Source organism: Gymnodraco acuticeps, unplaced genomic scaffold, assembly GCF_902827175.1.
Source record: "Gymnodraco acuticeps unplaced genomic scaffold, fGymAcu1.1, whole genome shotgun sequence".
NCBI classification, from domain to species: Eukaryota; Metazoa; Chordata; class Actinopteri; order Perciformes; family Bathydraconidae; genus Gymnodraco; species Gymnodraco acuticeps.
The window spans coordinates 625,732-646,393 of NW_022990186.1; the positions used below are offsets into that span (position 1 = coordinate 625,732).

Sequence of the window (20,662 nt, forward strand, 5' to 3'; positions counted from 1 at the left end):
CTTTGAACAAGGTTGGCCTTTTGTGTCAGTTCAATCATTTCAACCAGATACGAGTTCTTGTAGAGACTGAGCTGGAGGGTGTGGACAAGATGTCAGTATCGTCTGATTGAGCAGACGCTGCTTCTTCACAGACGGTAAAGATGTATTCTTGGACACCATCATCAGGTATTGGGATGACCTTGATAGTTGTCAAATCTTCAAGGTCAGCAGTGGATGTCAGGTTGACTAGTAGCATCTCCAATGTCTCTGTCTTGATATTGCGTTCTAAAACGTCCACCTATAGAGTGCCACAGTGACGCATCCTAAAACCCGGAAGTAAGTTAGCATTTTACCACTTCCGGTTCCTTCGACAAAAAACGTAATGCAATTTCTCCATAGGATTTTGGAAAATAGCTGGAAATAAGGTCTGTGGTTGAGACACATTTAAGAGACGGATCACGTTTTGTTCAGCCGGATAATATCCACATGTCTACCCTACTTTTATAATTTTCGAATCATAAATCTATTGATTAGATTTATGATCTGGCATTTTACAAAAAAGGGCTGTTGGATATCTTGAACACACTAATGTATTATTTTTGAAGTCACACATATTGAAGTTCACTGATCTGGTTACATTTAAAACGGCACAAATCATGTACAGAGCAAGACATAATCTACTTAACTTAATCTAGGAAATTAAAAACATTGTTCATAGACAGAGAGGGTGGGTATCATCTGAGAGGAAATCTACATTTTAAACAACTCAAGGTCAGAACAACTCTGAGAAGTATGAGTATAACAATCTGTGGGGTGATTGTATGGAATGGTTTGGAGCAGGAGTTAAAACAAAGCACAAGCATCATTCAGTTCAAAAGGATGTACAGAAACACTTTTTTGGAAAACTATGAGAATGAAGAAAGGTGATTGAAGATGAGAAATGATTGTATATGTATGTATACGATGTATACATGTAAATGTAAGTAGGAATAACTTGCATAATGATTTAAAGGACAATCATTGATCAAGTAAGGGGTGGGAATTAATAAGCATTTGCTTCCTCCTGCTCCCTTTCGGACACATATGATTTGTTATTATTATTAATATGAAGACTTTTTTTTTTCTTGAATATATAAATATTTACATGAATGTGGATAAATACTGTATTTTAACAATACAGTATTTTGTTTTTCACATTTGTTATTTTTTTATTTGTTATTTGTTTCAATCTGTTCGAAATAAAGATTGGAATTGAAATGAAATGAAAAGTATGTACTCTTAATATTTTTTTCATTGAATACAACACATTAAAACAATAATTCAATAACGTGCTTTACACACAAGGTACACACAGCCATAATAACTTGTTATTATTGTATGTATAACATCTGAAGATGTGTAGTTTTATTCATGTTTTCACATAATGTTACAGCATATTGCTATATTATTTCACATATTGTAGTTCTACACATTAATATCTGATTTGTAAAGCAGACAGAAAGGTATATCCGTCATTAAATGGTAAGCTATTGAAATTGAGATTCCATAGATGTGTCTCCCATCACCCAAATCCCCTGACTATTCTTTCAACTCAGTATTTACATTCTTATATTCAAAGAAAATCAGTAATATCTTTAAAAACTACAAGTCCTTTTATATCAGCTGTGCACCGTTATGGTTTAAATATAATCTACGAATTGGATCAAATATAAAAGTCAGCCGAATTAGTGTTGATAATGCAAGGACACGCATTTCTTCCTGTTTATCCAGAAGTCTTCTCATCAGGGCTCTATAAATAAATAACTACGGCAGATATGTAATATTTAATGCAGCCGAACCGTGTATTACAATGTCGTTATGTGATGACTTCCAAAGAGAAAAGCAAGCACACTCGGAATAAAGTATTTTAATTTATTTTTTCAAATGTTTTTCGGATTTCATATTGCATAAACACCATATCCCGACGTGCATTGCAGCTAAACCATCCAATCAGCGAGCTTAAAACATAGCTGAGGATCTTGGGTAATCAGTTCAGCAGGTGTATATCTGTTTCCGGTTATTTTTATTTTGAAATTCAGTTCCTGACGGATGCCAAAAAAGCCAGAGATAATGGAATTAAACAAATAAATAAAAACAAGGACAATTGTGTGTTATTGTTGAGTAAATAAAAGTGTGTTATTTAGAAAATAATAACAAATTAGAAGGAAAAAAGGTTACAAAAAATACAGATTTCAGTATTCTGAGGCTCTGTGCCCCATTTATTTTCCTCACTGACGGCAAAAAAAGTCCGACATTATACGATTTAAAATTAAATACAATAATCGTGGCTGTATATATAAAGAACATGTTTTTATGAACCCCACAGCTTCCGGTCTTCCAAGACCCGACCGGACAAAAAGATGTGGTGCAGGCACGAAACACACTACCAATAGAAATACATTGCTTTTAAAATCGTTCTGTGTGACACGAAAAAAAGGGGAAAATCGTGCTGGTGAACACGAATCAATAGATTACATGTCGTGACTATAACACAAAATGCCGTGAGACTGGGTTGTATTATTTCCAAAACACGTTGTGCATTGTTTCTGATACAACAACGTTTCTGATAGGGCCGTGGGCGTGAAGCCAGCCCACATTTTAGTAATGTCGTCATGACCGCAGCAAATCTGGATCAGCTCCGTGGTACCCCGTTTTTAGAGATGTGGGTAAGGAGGAAAAGAGAGATGGTTGTATTTTCGGACACTTTTTGAGTCTCCTTACACACCGGGGATACATATTTATGTGTAAAAGACATAAAAAGTGCATTTTGCATAATAGGTGACTTTTAATAGGTAGACGGATACAGTGGAGGAAATACTGTAACTATTTGATCCCTTGCCTATTTTGTAAGTTCACCCACTTACAAAGAAATGAACAGTCTATAACTGTAATGGTAGGTTTATTTTAACAGTGAGAGTAAAAATAACAACAACAAAAATCCAGAAATTGACATTATATAAAAGATCAAAATTGATTTGCATTGAACTGTGAGAAATAAGTATTTGATCCCCTTGCAACAAACAAGAATTCTGGCTCCCTCAGACCGGTTAAATAACTCCTCTTACTTTAAAAAAAGTACTCCCAATATCAACTTTGTTAACTGTATATAAGACACCTGTCCACATAATCAATCAATCCGATTCCAACCTCTCCACCATGGGCAAGACTAAAGAGCTCTCTAAGGACCTCAGGGACAAGATTGTAGACCTGAACAAAGCTGGGATTGGCTACAAGATCATCAGAAAGCATCAATCAACAATCAATGGCCCTCGGTCTGGGGCTCCACACAAGATCTCGCCCCGTGGGGTATCGATGATCATGAGAAAGGAGAGGGATCAGCAAAGAACTACACGGGAGGAACTTGTTAATTATCTCAAGTAGGGGTGCAACAACTAATCGACTTAATCGATTAAATTCGATGACCAAATTAGTTGCCAACTAATTCAGTCGTTGATTCGTCGGGTCTATGTTGTTACTCTCTGTTTGCGACGCTAGCTACGTCACTGGAGAAAAAAAAAACATTCAAAAAATGGTGGAGGTGTAGAGAAGCACAGTCCGACTAACATCTTCAACAGCGTGAGAGCACTTCACTTTAAACAACAGTAAACAGTGTGTTACCTGCAAACTGTGTAAAATCGAACTTGCATGGCACAGGAGCACCACAGTGATGCGGGGAACATCTCAAATGTAAACATTTTCTTCGCGTCGGTCTCTGTGATCATACTGTCGGTGTTTTTTTCTTTCAATAATGACCGGCTCACTGCACATTATCCGGCTTATTACACGGCCAAATACTAAACAAACTAACGACTAACCCTACTTATTTTAACTTATTTAAACTATGCCAATTTATTGATTCCGCTACTTCAAAGTGTTTGCACATTTGCAGAAAATAGGTCAGGGTGAGACACTGTGTGCTGTATTTATGTGTGTGTAAGAAAGTGTAACTGCAGAGACAATCTACCTATTTGTTGTAGCAAAGCCTGTTAACCCTTTTTGTTTGTGATTCACAATTTAATTTTTTATAATTTATAATAATGTATTATTGCTTTTTCGGTTTTCGCTAATTTCTTGACTTTTTCCGACGCCCTTGCATTTAAATCCGGCTGCCCGTCTCCCCGTCGCTCTGTGTAGCTGGCCTGTACCACGAGCGTCTGGCCCCCACCCTTCTTTCACATAATGGTATGATCCTAGTGTGTGCTCGCCTATGATTGGCCGTATGGTGGCTCAGCAAAATAAAGGCCCGCCCCTACCTGCAAGGATTCTCAGCAAGAGTTGGAGCGGCTGAAGATTCTGCTATCCCCGACTGGAGTCTGCTCTTCTAGCGGCATCCCGCGATCGGCGTGTTGGAGACCTCTGAATTAAATGATCAAGTCACCTCAAGTCAGAAGGCTCAAGTCCAAGTCAAGTCCCGAGTCATTGGTGTTCAAGTCCAAGTAGAGTCGCAAGTGTTTTGTGATTTTGTCAAGTCGAGTCCTAAATCATCAAATTGGTGACTCGAGTCTGACTCGAGTCCAAGTCATGTGACTCGAGTCCACACCTCTGCATCCTGGACCTAGTCTGCTCCACTGGTCTCACCACCCACCACCTATCCAGCCTCGACCTTCACATCTCCGATTACCTGGCCATCACCATGGACATTAATATCCCCATTCCCATCCAAAAACACAAGCACACAATAACCTTCAGAAACCTTAAACCCCTGTCTCCCTCAGCACTCTCAGCCTGCATCACCTGCAACATGTCCGCCTTCCCTCCCCCCGCCTGACAATCCATGTCAACTGGTGGACTACTACAAAACCACCCTCTCCTCCTGTCTTAATGAACTGGCCCCTCAAAAAACCAAAACTGTCTCTTTCACACATTCAGCTCCCTGGTACACCCCCGAACTCCGCCAAATGAAATCACAAAAACGACAGTTTTTTTTGTACCTACAACAGTACAATAACACACTCAAAGCAGCCCGGTCCAACTACTACTCACAACTGATACACTCCGGCTCCAGCAACCCCAAGGCTCTGTTCTCCACCATCAGCACACTCCTTAAACCCTGTGACAACACCACCCCATCCTTCACAACCGCACAGTGCAATTCTTTCCTCATTCTTTCAATCCAAAATCGGCAGCATTTATAGAAACCTGACCTCCTCAGCAGCCCTCCCCATCTCCCCTCCTGGCTCCCCCCCCCTCCCCCCTTCACCTCACAGCCCCTATCCCGGTTCTCCCCTGTGACCCCAATGCAACTGTCCACCCTCATGAATGGAATGAACTCCACCTGCACTCTGGACCCCATACCAACTAAATTTGTCAGGGAATGCCTCCCTCTGCTCTCGATCGGTCCCGTCCTCACTCAAACTGGCTGACTCACACCTGACATCATGTCCAACTTCCGGCCCATCTCGAATCTCCCCTTCCTATCAAAACTACTCGATAGTGTTGTCTTCCTCACGGCGTTCGACACCATCAACCACACCATCCTGCTGTCCTGCCTGGAATCATCACTTAACATCACAGACACTGCACTCTCCTGGCTGAAATCATACCTCACCAACAGACACCAGTTCATCCACATCAATAACTGCACTTCCGCCACTGCACCTGTCCCAAGGCGTCCCCCAGGGTTCGGTGCCTGGTCCCCTCCTCTTCATCCTCTATATCAGGGGTCGGCAACAGGCGGACCGGATCCGGACCCAGACCTATACGGACCCAGACCTATAATCAATACATTAATAGGGGATTTAAATGTTGACGGGGCGATTCTATTAACCGCCGCCGACAGGGGCCGAAAGAGACGAGTGAGCGATACAGGGAGAGAATCGGAGAGGAGAGTGAACAGGCGTGTTAGCGACAAACAGGGACAGACAAATAATTACACATGGCGCTCTCCAAGAAGAGGAAAATGGACAGTGAGAACAGAACTTTTAACCCTGAGTGGACGGACTCTTTCATGTTCATCCTGCCTACTGGGAGCACAGAACCGTGGCGCTCATTAAAAGTGCCAAAACGCCACTATGAGGCAAAACACTAAGTGTTTGACCAAACATTCCCTCTCAAGTCAGAACTGAGATTACAAAAAAGAAGCAGTCTCAGAGCCCGATATGATCAGTCCACCAGGATCAATTAAAACTAAATATGGTTTCAGGGCAGGCTAACCGAGACTAACCAATGAGCACCTGCATGTGTGTATGAGAATGGCCCTGACACCATGTCAGCCCAGATCTAAACTCCTGGCAGGACAAGCTCCAGCTCAATTCTCGCACTGAATTAAAACAAAGTGAGTGAGGGACTGCAATATAAGAGGGAAAGAAAGAGAAACTTTAAAACTGTTCAATTGTTATGATGTGTAAAGACTGATATGTTCTATAATCGTCTGAAACTGTTAAGTCATGATGTGAAACGGTTAACAAAGAAAAAGGGAAACTCAAGCTGCTGCTACACTTTATTTTATTTATCTAAAATTAAGCACTTTTAAGATGCACATATTTTCGAAAGCTATTTTATTTATTTTCTCTATTTTATTTTTTAAATGCAGCCCGAGAGGAACATTACACATAGCCACAGTATTTTACTGTATATCTGTATAGTTCAATGTTAATTGACAATAAATATTGTAGTTTTTCAATTGTAATTTCTTTGATTGGCAGTCAGTAGTTGATTACATGCAGACGTTGATAAAGCTACAGGTCACTTCAATAAATATCACATTAATTCATACAGCAACTTAGACATTTTGATGTTCCGTACCTTTGCATGGGGAGATTTTCTCTGACTGGACCTCGTTGAATTTTAGTTGAATACCCCTGCTCTATATGCTCCCCCTTGGAAAAATCATCTGCCGCCATAACCTTCAGTATCACTGCAATGCGGATGACATCCAACTCTACATCTCCACAGACACCATCACTGCCACAACTCACTCCACACTCACCCTCTGGAACTCCCTTCCACAACACATCAGAGACTGCACCGACCCCCCCACTTTCAAAACACTGACCAAAACACACCTCTTCAGACTGGCTTTTAATTTGTGAATTATGTTGTGTTGCTGTTTTAATATTCTATTATAATATGTGTTGCTGTTTTAATAATTTTTGATTCTATTTTATCTCATGTTATTACCACTGTAAAGCGTCTTTGAGCACCTGAAAAAGGGCTATGAAATTAAATGTATTATTATTATTATTATTACTTATTTCCTCCACTGTATACTTTATTAATCCCAAATTGGGAAATTATTTTGTTAATATGTTTGGCCGTACAGTCATTTGTCTTAAGCCGTTTACACAGGACTAATCTGTCCGGAGGATTGGTTATGCACATGTGTGATGAATTGACTGTGGGACAACCATATTTAGTAACAGATTATGATGCCAGGCCGGCACAGTACGTTTTTAAACGTCAATATGCACAAACAGTCAACTGAAAATATGTTCACTATAGCTTGGTAGCTTTGCACTGGTTGTGAGTCTGTGTATGCAATTATGTCACAACTCTCTTACTGTACCACCATAAACTAGTTTCTTTTGGGAAACCCTGACCGCTGAGCCACCTCATCACCACTGGGTTCCAGACTTTCTGCAGGAACCTGGTAGACGAGCTGTGTAAAGAAGAGTGATCCTGTCTGTTCTCTTCTGCAATGACAACTATTCTGATAAGATACATTGTTGATCATTTGTTTGATTAAGCAGGTAGTACATCTGATAAAAAGCTTTTTCCCACTGTAAACATAACTTTAATTGTTTTTTAAATTAAATACATTGAGTATGGCTTGCAACGAGAATAAGAATGAAATGTTACGAATATATATAAATGGTTTACTAATTATCTTGTTTTTATTATTCTTAATGATCTCTGGTTCTGTTTAAGCTTTGTTTTTGCTCCTTCCATTCTACATCACACACCAACCGCTTAGTAAGTGGCTTCTTTCCACAAGGTTGCGCATACGTCCACAAACGTACTTGTATTTATTATTTTTTTATTGTATGACATTCCGTTGTATTTAAATGCACATGACAGTAAACTTGCTGGCCTATTATAATTGAGCATCTACTTTATTTTTACTGATATTGTTAATAAGTTTCTGCTTGATTGAAATTAGACTGTCTCTGACCAATGATATGAAATATTCCCAAAAAATCCATGGCATTATGTTATGAATTCAAAATATCTTTATTAGGGGTCTGACTAAATTGATCCATCACAAACTGAAAGAAAAGACGGAAAGTAGGGCTGCACGATATATCGTGTCGTGACGATAATCGCGATATGCGCATGCGTGATATTCACATCGCGTGAACGTGCGATTTAAAAAAAAGAAGATATTAAGTAGGCAAATTAACTCAAATACGTCATGTTACAATTATTTTGCTGCTTGCTTCAAAAGGAACACTTGCACGGCTCTCATGTCGGGGGTACTTGAGTGAGTGACATGCCGGCTCTGCATGCACAGCAAACCACCAATCACAATCAAATCTCCAAAGCAAACGGACCCGGTGATTAAAGGTAAAAACACTGAATAAAGTAGTTTCATGTGTTTCTCCAGGCAGGCAGTTCGGCGCTGCTAACCGAGCTAGCTCAGCTTGTTGCTCTGATAACTTAAGATCCAGACGTCCGTGACTAAAATCCTTCATCCGGTTAAATATAGTTAAAAAAATACCTATTGTATAGCATTAAAGTTCAAGAAAGGATGGTTTGAGGGAAAAAAAACCGGTCTTTTCTTCAATTCCTGTATGTTTTCATATCGCAAAAGCGGCGAAAGTGTAAGAATGACAGCGGTTGAGAATAATCAGGGTGCAAATAATATGTTGAGGCCGTATAAATGATGACGTTAAGTTGCATTCATTGTACAAGTTACCACTGTGTAAAGTTGACATATCACTCCCCCATGTCTGTTGCTGCTGATTGTGTGCACCTGGTGCCCTGTGTTGTCTCCTCCCCCCTCACCTGTGTCTTGTTGGTTTGATTGGTCTGGGTCTATTTATGCTCTGTTTTCCTGTCAGTGTGGGTGAGATCCTTGTGGTTGGTGATGGTGTTCACATGGACAGTCAGATTGAGGCTGTGTCATGTGTCTTTGATTAAATAAAGGCCCACACCGGGATATATGTGAACTCTCTGCCTCTGCCTCCTTGCTTGGTCGGGCCGCTCAACGGTCAGTCTCAAAATCTGAGATGAAGCCTTATGAAGCTTTGAAGCTTTCCAGCCAATTGGTTCGCAAAAGGGTTCATCTCATGAGGCTTCATCATGGGCTTCATTTGAACACAAACCCCCTGTTGGTCAAAGTGTGTAAAACAGGCAGATTGGACATCTCAACAGTGTGCTCTATCTCATACCGAGTTCCCAATGAGTAAAGCCTTAGAATAACTCTAAACAACGAACATTACATCATATTTTCATGTTAACAATATTGTTTTTATTCCAGTTGAATGATTGTGATTGAAAAGCCTAAGGAGGCTGGTAAACATTGCAAAGAGGGATTTGTATTCCTTACTAATATTCATAAACGTAACCATGTTGTAGCCTGAGAAAGGCTAAACCATATCAAAGAATACATTTATTAACTACATTATCTCATTTAGCTGTAGCTTTTATAAACAACAAAAAAGACATATTGACGAGTCATTGAACCAGGAACCCTGCGATCGTGAGTCAACTGCTTTCCAGCTGAGCCGCAGCACACAAGCTGAATCTCCCTGAAAATACTGTAACATATTTATTCATGTATTTATTCATTCATGTTTTTTTTCCTACATTTATTTATGCTTGTATCTATTTATACTTATGACATGTTCCGACCTCTGTATAAGTGAGGTTTTGAGCTCTTTTAATTCCATCGTGTCACCAGCGTACAGGAGGTACAGGGGTACAGGAGGGGTAATATCGTTCTTATTATACATCCATGGGTATTATGAGCGTTGTGGTTCAACGGTTCAACCGATCTGAATCGCTTCGTGAAGCAGTCACGTGGTATCGACAGGCAGCGAGGCTTCGTTTGTCATCGATGACGTCACTGGCCCAAAACGATACAAGCCTCGATACATGCTTCACAAAAAGCTTCGGGGATTACTCGACACACGCTCCGAAGCCTCGGCGCAATACGTAACATCTAGTGATGGCAAAATGAAGCTTTGAATGAAGCATCGAACCACTTGGACAATTGTGTCGGAAATAGGTTCATTTCTCGAAGCTTCAGTTACAGTGACCTCTCCTGGTGAAGTGCAAGGCTGCAGTGGGTTTAACCAGAGCGGGGTTTAACGTATCTTTGCCTTGAAAAATATTCGATGCACACACACACTAAGACTGAATATCATGTTCTATTTGCAATTAAAGATTGATAATTGTGTGTATTGGGTTATTGAGAAGAGACTAGAGAGTGCTAGACATGTTTTTGGGCGGAGAGGGCCTTTTATCAGTTATTAAAGTATTAAAGTTGAAAAGCAATGATTAAAAGTACATCCATTCCGGGCTTTGAACCAGCTGCGTGGAGGACATCGCTGCATTTGGGCCGCCGGCTCTACCCACTGGGCTATCTATTCCTTAAAATATTGAACTGTTTTTATATGACTGATGATTGTCTTTTTGTTCACAACTTCTCCACATTTCGAAGTGTTTCCCGAGCCAGAACGACCTATCTTTCTTCCTGGCTTGCTCTATAATGATCCATTTCAAATGCAATACCAACAACAACTCAACAGCAACAACGCAAACTACGACAACAACCCACACATTGCGCATGGTTTAGAGCGGTCATAAAGTGTTGAAGCACTCAAGTTTGAAACTGTTTCAACCTGTCACCTGTCAGAATCGAGACGAGGCAGTGCATTGAATCGCGTGAATGGACCGTGAACCAGTCAAATGATTCATTCAGGAAATGAAGCAGTTGCTGCTTCGGACGTCATATGTCACGTGATTTGAAGCAAGCTTCGAAGCACTGCTTCTATGGAATAGGAAGTCCAGGGTTGAAGCTCCGTTCGAAGCTTCAGTGTCAAACTGCCATCACTACCATTAAGTTCTTTCATAAACTCATCGTGCAATTGCATAGGACTTGATCTGTACTGTACTGCTTTAATTTCCTCTACCACTTTTCAATTGAAGAGACAAAAACAACAAATGTAATTTTCTCTAATAATTGGTTGTCTTACTGCTCCTACCAACATAACCACAGCGTGTGTCATGCATCCTTAAACAGACCAAACAAATCAATGGTGAAAAGTTGTTCATATTTCCTTTGAATAGATAAGTTGTTACAGTCCTAGACTGTTTTGCTCAATGCTTTGCTAAAACAAAATGCCATCTGGGTTAGGTACTGTACCTCCAAACAATTTTTAGATCAAGTTAGGAAACTGTTATGTTTACAATTTGGTAACAATAATTCCAGCAGATTTCAAAGCTGGTTCCCAAGAAAATATTTAACTCCTCAGCATAATAATATAGCCCAATTCAGAATTTGATCCCTCTATTCATTGTAAGCTTTTGAGGTCAGGTCGATGGATTCATATGAGACCACACTGAACCTAGTTGGAGCCAAGTATGGTTACATATGGCGATGAGAAGAATGTCTTGTCACTTGGTGGTCTAGGTTTTGAAACCCAACTACAGACATGTACACTGGGGATAGGGAGGCTTTGTTGATGTGTCATTAGGGGAGGAGATTTGAATGCAAGGCAATAAGATAGGGATGGGAATGAATGGAAGAAATGAATGCAACATGTGTTTGTGGGTAAGACATTAACGTAAACAACAAGGAGTCAATCAAGCATGGCATGGGAAAGTGTTCTGTCCAAGAGAATATATGTAAAAAAAGCTTGTTCACAACAATGTTTGGTTGGAAACAAAAACTAGATGAAAAGAGTACTTGTCAAATATTTGTCTTCGTAATCTTTACAGACTTTCCATAAGCATAGGACATTGTAAACCTAATCTTGCTACTTGCCCATAAATGTTTATAAAACCACTTTTGGATATAACATACTGCATTATCTTCAATTCCCTTTTGTATCCATTCCATGTAGAAGTATTTTTCCAATTCTGCTTCATTTATTTTTAAAATAGCTTTTACATCAATGCCAAATGAGAAATGGAACTGAGAAAGAACGGCCTTGTAAAATCTGAAGTGAATATAATGGACATAACATACATGTGAAAATGTATTAAGACGTGTGTGTGTGTGTTTGTTAAAGTCCGACCCCTTAAGTGCCCCAGCCCCTGCTCTTGCAGCTCCTGCAGGTTTGGTGGTGTTCACATACCGAAAGGTTACAGCCGTGTAATGAGAATGTCATGCTAAGTGCAGCCTGTGATTCCTCCAGAATCAGTCAAAGCAGCCCCAGGTCTGACAAAGAGCGGTTTGAGGTGAAGCGCAAACACTTTAAAAGTGTACCTGTGTAGTTTCTCTCTGACAGACAAGGGGATTCTCAAAGGAACTGGGTCTTGACATTGCAGGCTTTGGGGCACCTGAAGGACAGTTCTAGATCTTTACTATTTATGAGGCCTTGAAATAATGACAGCAGTAAGTGCTGCCTTCTGGGGGCTCCGTCCTGCCCACAGTCCTTCCACATGTCCAACGCAACTGATTAATGGCTTCATTGGAAAACAAAACAGATTATGAATGGGCAGCCACAGCCAGAGGTGGGAGAAGTACTCAGGTCTTGTACTTGAGTAAAAGTAGAAGTACTCAGATCTTGTACTTGAGTAAAAGTAGAAGTACCAGAGTGTAGGAATACTCTGTTACAGTAAAAGTCTAGCATTCGTTGAGCGTTACTCAAGTAAAAGTAGAAAAGTATAGAGTGGTGCAGGGATGACGTATTTACCCGGAAGTAAGCTGCGCTCGGTTTCCCTCGACAAAAAAGCAATGGGATTTCTCCATAGGATTTGGAAAATAGCTGGAAATAAGGTCAGTGGAAAACGAACCTGTTAGATAAATGCACGTTTTGTTCAGTCGGATAATATCCACATGTCTACCCTACTTTTATAATTTTTGAATCATAAATCGAATCACCAGAAGCAAATGCTAACGTTATGCTATAAACGAACTACAGCAGGGTCGCACAACTTCAATGTCACGCCAACCTAAGATCGATATTCAAAAATACAGATTCAAAATTGTACACGTTGAAGCGTTTGTTTTAACAGTTTGCAAGAGCGCAGGGACTTGCTTTCAAGCAGAACAGGGGCAAACAAACAGGAGTGTTTACGTGTTCGGCGTAATGACGTACAACGTCCTCCACAACTTCTGTACTCCTATTCAGCCACTTGGTAACAACCATTGTTTTTCAGACACGTAAACTCTTCAAAAATCACCCTGCTGATGTATTTAATGTCGTAGAACAAAACGTGATCCGTCTCTCTTGGGTCAACAACAGACCATATTTCCAGCCATTTTCCAAAATCCTATGGAGAAATCCCATTGACTCTGAGACGAGGGAACCTGTAGTGGTAAAATGCACCACTCTATTAGCATCAAAATATAGTTAAAGTACCAAAAGTTAAAGTAGTCATTGTGCAGATTGGTCCATTTCAGAATAATATATGATATGTTTTATAATTATTGATCATTAAATTGTTATCAAAGCTGGTAAAGGTGCAGCTAGTTTTATGATTTTAGCTGGATTCCAAGTCTCTTATTTGTCATCTCCTCGATCCCCGCTCTCACTGGAAGTTGATTTTTGTGCACCATCTAAAGGAGCTTATGTGTGCCGGTGTTTGTGTGTGACTAAAGGGGACAGAGCTGGCTGCGTCATCACAAACGGACGTCCCTTAACGTGATGCTCCGAGGAAAGGACGTCCCATTGCTCTTAAAACTAATTTCCTTACTTCCTCTCTTCTCGTGGTTTCCTCATCATTAATCCAAATCTGTAAAGTAACTAAAGGTATTAAATACATCTAGTGGAGTAGAGGTACACAATTTACCTCTGAATTGTAGTGGAGTACAAAGTAGCATAACATAGTAAAGTAAACATTACATTTTACTCAAGTAAATCAAAGTCTTTCCAAATTGCACTTAAGTACAGTACTTGAGTAAATGTAATTGGTTACATCCCACATCTGGCAACAGCATCTGAATCCTTGGATGGATTAAAGCCATATACAGGCAGGAAGTCTTATCACTGCGAAGGGTGCTGTACATTCCTCAAGTAAAAAGCTGAGTTATGTTCTTGAATGCTGCTGTAATCACGCTATCTTTCTGGTTTATTTACACAGACGCTGAGCCACAAGCCCAACAAATCACACATGTCATTAAAGTTGAATCACCAAACGCTGGCAATCATTCAAGTCCCACAAGACATGTGTCTTGGCCGCCCCTCCAGCCACGGAGGTTGAGGAGGATCCCGATCTGCTGCCCAGGCTGGGGCTTGTCTTCTGTTCTTGCGCCACGTCTGCACACATATAGTTCAAATAAGCACCCAAACTCAGCGCTCTGTATTTAATCAAAGTCAGCCCTGGGGTAGTTCATCTTACTTAGCTCTTCCTTTAAGCAGAGTCTCATTGTATTTTCTGCTATCTCTGAAAATCTCTTCTTTTGCTCCTGCAAAAAATATGAGGGATCTTTCTTTTAAGGACGTACTTTCAACAAATCCAAATTGAAGCTTCTATAGAAGCCATGCTTAATCTTCACCCAAAACATTCCCTTTGCTCTGTTCATCTTTGCGCAACTCCACCCAGAGTTCTAGGACAGACTGGTGTGGGGGGAGGCAGGGGAGGGAAATGCTGACAGATCACTGAAACAACAAGAAAAGGGTGAATGGACGGCTAAGAAGAGTTTGAGATAAGTGTGGAGGGATGTGGGTATAAGTAGGACACAGAATTTTAGCCAGTGAAGAGCTTAGTGAAAAGAACTGCTTTGAGCAAATAAACGCCCCCTTACTCCTTGTGGTTTAGACCAGATTTACATTTAGTGGGCTAAAGTATAAGACAGAAGAGCTTTTGGAACCAAGCCACAACCCTCGGTTGAGGCCTCCTTTACTGCTTGTTGATGGACGATATCTTACTCAGTGATGTAGGAGGCTGATAATTACATTTGTATGACGTTTTTAAATGCATGCAGCAGGGGTGACGATGAAGACAAGACTAAAACAATCTGTACAGTCCAGGTTTTCTTGTCTGCAATGAAAATGGAACTTTAAACTTGCTATCATTTGAGTGTATTTACTGGACTGCCTGCAGGTCTGTAACCGACAAAGAAAATAAATGAAAATTAAAAGAGATTCAGCAACTGATAGTAGAGCTGAAGCTGTGTTTACTGTATGATGTATGGAACATGCCAGAGTGTGGATTTGTCTGGACAGGTACGGGGACATGGCTGTCATTCTCTGGAACATTCATCTCTGACACTCCTGAGGTGTGTATTGGGTACTTAATTACAAAGGAAACAAAATAAGTGGGATGGTTTTAGTAATATTGGTAAACCATTTCATGTACATTCCTCAAACATATTTAACATTTCTCAATTTAAGGAGCTTCCAAGAGGAGCGCCCTTTGCCCTGCCTTTGGCAATCCAGCAAAGATCAGTGGAAGTATGATGGGGTTGTAGAGCGCAACAACTGTGGTTGAAGGGAGAGGTCTGAGCCTCTAATCTCATCATTGCAGCTTAAAGGAAAGCAGACAGGTTGAAATGGTTCTGATGCTTTGAGTTTCCCAGGGGACGGACAGAGTGGAGATCTTTTCTCCAGCTCCTGTTGCTGGTTAAAGTTACAGTGCTTTTCTACAGCTTAACCAGCAGTAGTGCACAACTACTTCAATGAATCTGCTATGTCTATTTCATTCATTGATAACGTTTATATCTTACGTGCTCTTGCATTTACTCCCGAAGTAAGTACTACACAGCGTTTACCTCTATTAAGCTTTAATTTGCTCATTTGCAGGTCAAAACAACTCGACTGAAACCAGGATATATTTATAAAACATATTAATAGTATATTGCTATCGGATTGGTTACAAGTCAAAAGTACAGTAATAGCGTGTCTACACCAGTGTTTCAAGAAGTACCCAGATCATTTAATTAAGTAAAAGTACAAATACTTTGTTAAAGTTCAAAATGTTTCTTAAGTAAAAGTACAAAGGTGTTAACATCAAAATATACTTAAAGTACAATTGCTCATTCTGCACATTGGCCCATTTCAGAATAATATAAAGTACACAAGTATAATAAGCTAAATGTACTTTGAGTATCAAAACGAAAGTACTCGTTATGCAAAATGGACCTTTATACAGTATTATATTATTATGGTTATTATATGATCCTGTTTTTATACATATTCATTTTAGTATTGTAATTCAGCAATGTAGACAAAATGTAGATGTGAACTACTGTGGAGAGTACAATACTGTATTATGCCATATCAGCATATCAGGTATTTTATATGGACAATGTAGTGGAGTAAAAAGTTCAACATTTGCCTCTGAAATGTAGCAGAGTAGAAGTTTAAAGTAGCAATAAATGAACATACCTAAATAAAGTACAAATGTGTCAAAAGGTACTCAAGTACAATACTTGAGTAAATGTCACTTTTGTGGTCAACAATAAATGCTACTGTTCAACACTTCAGAGCAATGTGCATGTTGAAGGCAGCAGTAGATAGTGGTTAAGTTGCAGAAACGTCAAAAGAGTGTTTGTATCACATCAAAACTTCTGTCAACTTTCTCTCCACTCGTGACCTAGTGCTTATATTTAACCTGTTGCAAACAATTCATAGCCATTATAGTACCATGTGTTCACTAGTTAGTTTAGTTCACACTAAAACTAAAGCCCAGCAGTGAACACAGGTTGTCCCGCCTTCTCCCGTTGGAACGTTAGTTTAGATGTGGGACAGCTGAAAGGCTTACCATTTGGTTTTGACCCTGCTGAATCTTGAGCATATGCAGTCATTTATGTGGCAAGATATGAATCTGTCCATTTGGTTGACAGTTAACAAAAACAGTGTGAATAGCGAGTTTATTTATTCTTTATTAATAATAAGATGGCGGCGCAGACAGCAGCAGCGGCCCCTAGCTCTCCCGAGTCTTTAGTGTTTTCAAGTGTTTTTAACGTTTATTCGTCTAGTTCGTCTAGTTCACCATCCATGCAGGAATACAGGCATGTAAACATTATTGTATCTACTGTGTCCACATGGATATTAGCCCAGTCCTGCAGCAGGGAACCAGGAGGTGGCTGCAATTTTCTCATTATTTTCTCGGACACCTGCCAATAAAAAAAAGCAAGCATTCTCCTTTTTTGTCAAGGAGTGAAACAGCTGTTGCGGGGGGGTGCAGGAGAAACCCTGCAGAGCTGCATGTACAGAGAGGGAAACTGCTGATGTGAAACATACTGTAATCAAACTACAAAGCTAGACCACAATTCGACCTCCATGACATTGTGTATGTTAACCATGCCGCCCTCTGATATCTCCTTCCAGCTTCCTGCTGCCGCCACCAAATCCCTAAGTGGTTGCTAAGGCAACAATACTACTCCTCCATTTGGAAACACTTACAAATTAATTTGTCTTTAAAAAATCTTACCTCAAGGCCCACTTACTAACTTTTTTTTTGTAGAGGAGGGGATTTCCATGTGAGCCCCCACTGACAGGATCAAGACTGAACCCATAATCACGCTCTGAGTTTTGGAGCTACAGTCATAATAATGTATACAGCTGCTGTAAGCACAGAGCACCATGGATTCATTCTGTAATGCTACTTGCTACATATTGAGCCTATATTTGTGTACATTCTGTAACATTTTCCCCATTAAATGAAGTGTAACGAGCTGTTAGTGGCTTTTGCACAGCCTTTCAGTTGCTGGAATCTTGGCATGCAGTGACATCACTAAAGATGAATGTGACAAAGCAATTAGACAGGTTGTTAACAAGCAGCAGTTAAACAGGATTATTCACACCAATCAAGAGGTTAAACTGAAACTGAGCACCTGTAAAGCACTGTTAATGTTTGTGTGCAAAACTGTGTAAATACGACCTGGATAAGTATGATTACCTTTTAACAACCATTGTAATTTGGCCTTTGTTTTTCTCTTCCCAATAACTCTGCCTCACCTGGCTTCTGTTCCTGAGCTGTCTGACTACTTGATTCTCGCCTCATCGGACTTCTATTGACAAGGTCAGTACATTCCAGTACCTTGGCATTAACGCAGTGTTTAAGGGTAGAGGAAATACAGAATGAAATGTAATATTGGGTTTACTAAGCTTTAGGGAGAACTAGTTGCAACACAGAGCGAAGGCCATGCACATATCTGAAGAGTGAAGCTGAATCCTGCTCCCTCTGCATGGGGCGGCTGTGGGTCAGGAGGTATTCCACTTATCGGAAGAAATGTGCTTCTATCCCCTCTTCCAGTTTGCATTTCAAAATGTCCTTGGGCAGCTTACTGAACCCCACATTGTTCCCAGAGGCACGGCCATTGGTCAGTTTGTGACTGAGCATTAGATTAGATCCTCATGAGCTGCCCAGCCATCAGTGTGACTGTGTGGGGGCATGTAGTGTATTACATTACATTACATGTCACTTGTTAGACACTTTACCCAAAGTGACTTACATACATTCAATACTGTGGGCAATCACCACAGGAGCACTTTGGAGTGGAGTTTCTTGAACCAGTGCCCCCCTGATCCAAAGATCAGACTAAAGCCGCAATATAAGTCCCTTCACCGTTTGCCAAGTAGGCAAACATGCACAGAAAGTCACTTGGATTTATTTGTGTGGCCTTTTCATAAATACCTGCCTCCTGACAGGAGATGATAAACCAATGAACCAAGTACTTTGTGTTGGTGACCTCCAGTTACCCTAAAACCCTTCTCTGTGTGGCATGTTGAATTATGTTTGCATTTCCAATAAGCAGAATTCCAGCTTTTCGGCCGTGAAGAGCCGTTTTAAATGGATTACAAGATAAGAGACAGACTGTGTGTGACATAGCTCAGCAGACTGTTGATGAATCCTTCACATTTGTTAAGGATAAAGAACCTGTTCCCAAGTGTAAATCCTGCTCAAATGGGAAAATTGTTAAAAACCCAAAATAACTGATGACAGACAAACTGTTCCATGATATTTGGATGCATTGCCTATTCCTGATTCTCACATAATACTTCATTCACACCTTTAGCAAACTCAGAAGAACTCTTTAAACTCACTTTGGGTTTATCCATGTCTGACCTTCTGACAGAGGCAGGGTAGACTTGATGCTCTACATTTTTCTTAGATAAACTATCAAATTATAATCTTCAACACGTTTAAGGACCTTATTAGGGAGCCACCGTACCTGCCGGTCATGAGCTGGCTCCGGGACGGGCTACAGAGCGGCTGCACGTAGTAGTTCTCCAGTTTGACCCCCTGCGCTGCCAGCCGGTCCAAAGTCGGGGTTTTGATCTCGGAGCCGTGGTACCCCACATCACGGAAGCCCTGGTCATCCACTAGGATGAAGATGATGTGCGGCGGGGAGCTCGGCTTCTCAAACTCCTTCTCCCGGTTGCGCAGGTCGGCGTTCCAGTTATCCCACGACATCTGAACGCTCCACGTCTGAGAAACGATGAAGCTGAGAAACAGGGTGACGGGGACCCACAGCAGGAACATGATTCAGATCGATCCGGGTCCACACCTCCAGGCACGGTTACTGTCGGGCAGTGCGAGTGGGAACGTGTTGCACATTTTCAGGGGGGGCAGCACCGCTTGGTAATCGGGTCTGCATCGTGTTCAGTGTTCAGTCCTCCTCTCCAAACATAGACTGTATGAGGCTCCAAACACACTGACAGCTCAGCGGTGTGTGTGTGTGTGGGGGGGGGGGGGGACAGAGGCTACAGCTCTGTGGATGAACCCCCGGGGAGCCCAACACTCTGCATGGTGCAAACAAGTTCCAAAACTGTATGTACAGAGGATGGGATATCGCCCCTCCGACTCAATAAGTTGTTGTCAAAAGACGTGCAGAACTTCCAAAGAACGAGCAGACCATGAAGCGGCTTGTGCGGTGCGTTCACGGCAGATCGTGTCCTCCATCCTGTCCCTGCTGGGCGGAGAGCGGAGAACCTGTGAGGAGTTCAGGCTCACCCTGGACGTGTTTCAGGAGGAGGCTGGTCCATGTGGACGCCCTGCAGCACGCTACACTTTGATGCGTTCACGAGCCGCTCGGAAAGCTCGACACCCACGGTTTAGTGGGAGGTAACGCTGCACATTTCGTTTTCTAATGTATCTTTTGTTATTCAGCATATCTTTTCTCTTCTGTACATCCATGAAAAATCACATTTGTTTATCAGAATTAGAAACAGGGGTATTGCTAAGTAAGTTTATACATAGGCCTACAAGGAATTTTCCTAGGTGTATTTGGCGCATACATGAACAGTCAAAACATATGAATTGAAAGAAAAAACACCATAAACTAAACAATTGTAAACAATTAACTATTTTAACATAAAAATGTAGGGATATATATATGAAAATATATATACTACGTAAAGTATAATAAGACAAAATACTAATAAAATAGGTACAGAAATAAAATAAAAACAGCAGGAGAGATATATTTCACATCCTCCTTGGTGAAAGGAAGGTACACTGAGTGACATGTAGAGGTAAGGCTGCAAGAACAACCATTCTGCAAACTGTATTTCATTTACTTAATTATGAGGGCAACAGACACTAATCAACACTATCGTAAATGCACCAGTGCTAGTATTCATTT

General features: G+C 40.8%; 1 protein-coding gene across 1 annotated transcript in view; it reads right to left on the bottom strand.

Annotated features, from left to right (window-relative positions):
- arsj (arylsulfatase family, member J) overlaps positions 1-20,041 on the bottom strand; it is a 51,424-nt gene extending 31,383 nt beyond the window's left edge. The window contains exon 1 of the mRNA XM_034217851.1: positions 19,250-20,041. Coding sequence (XP_034073742.1) covers positions 19,250-19,560 — 311 coding nt within the window. The 5' untranslated portion in view covers positions 19,561-20,041. The remainder of the gene's footprint in view (positions 1-19,249) is intronic.
- Positions 20,042-20,662: the final 621 nt, after the last annotated feature.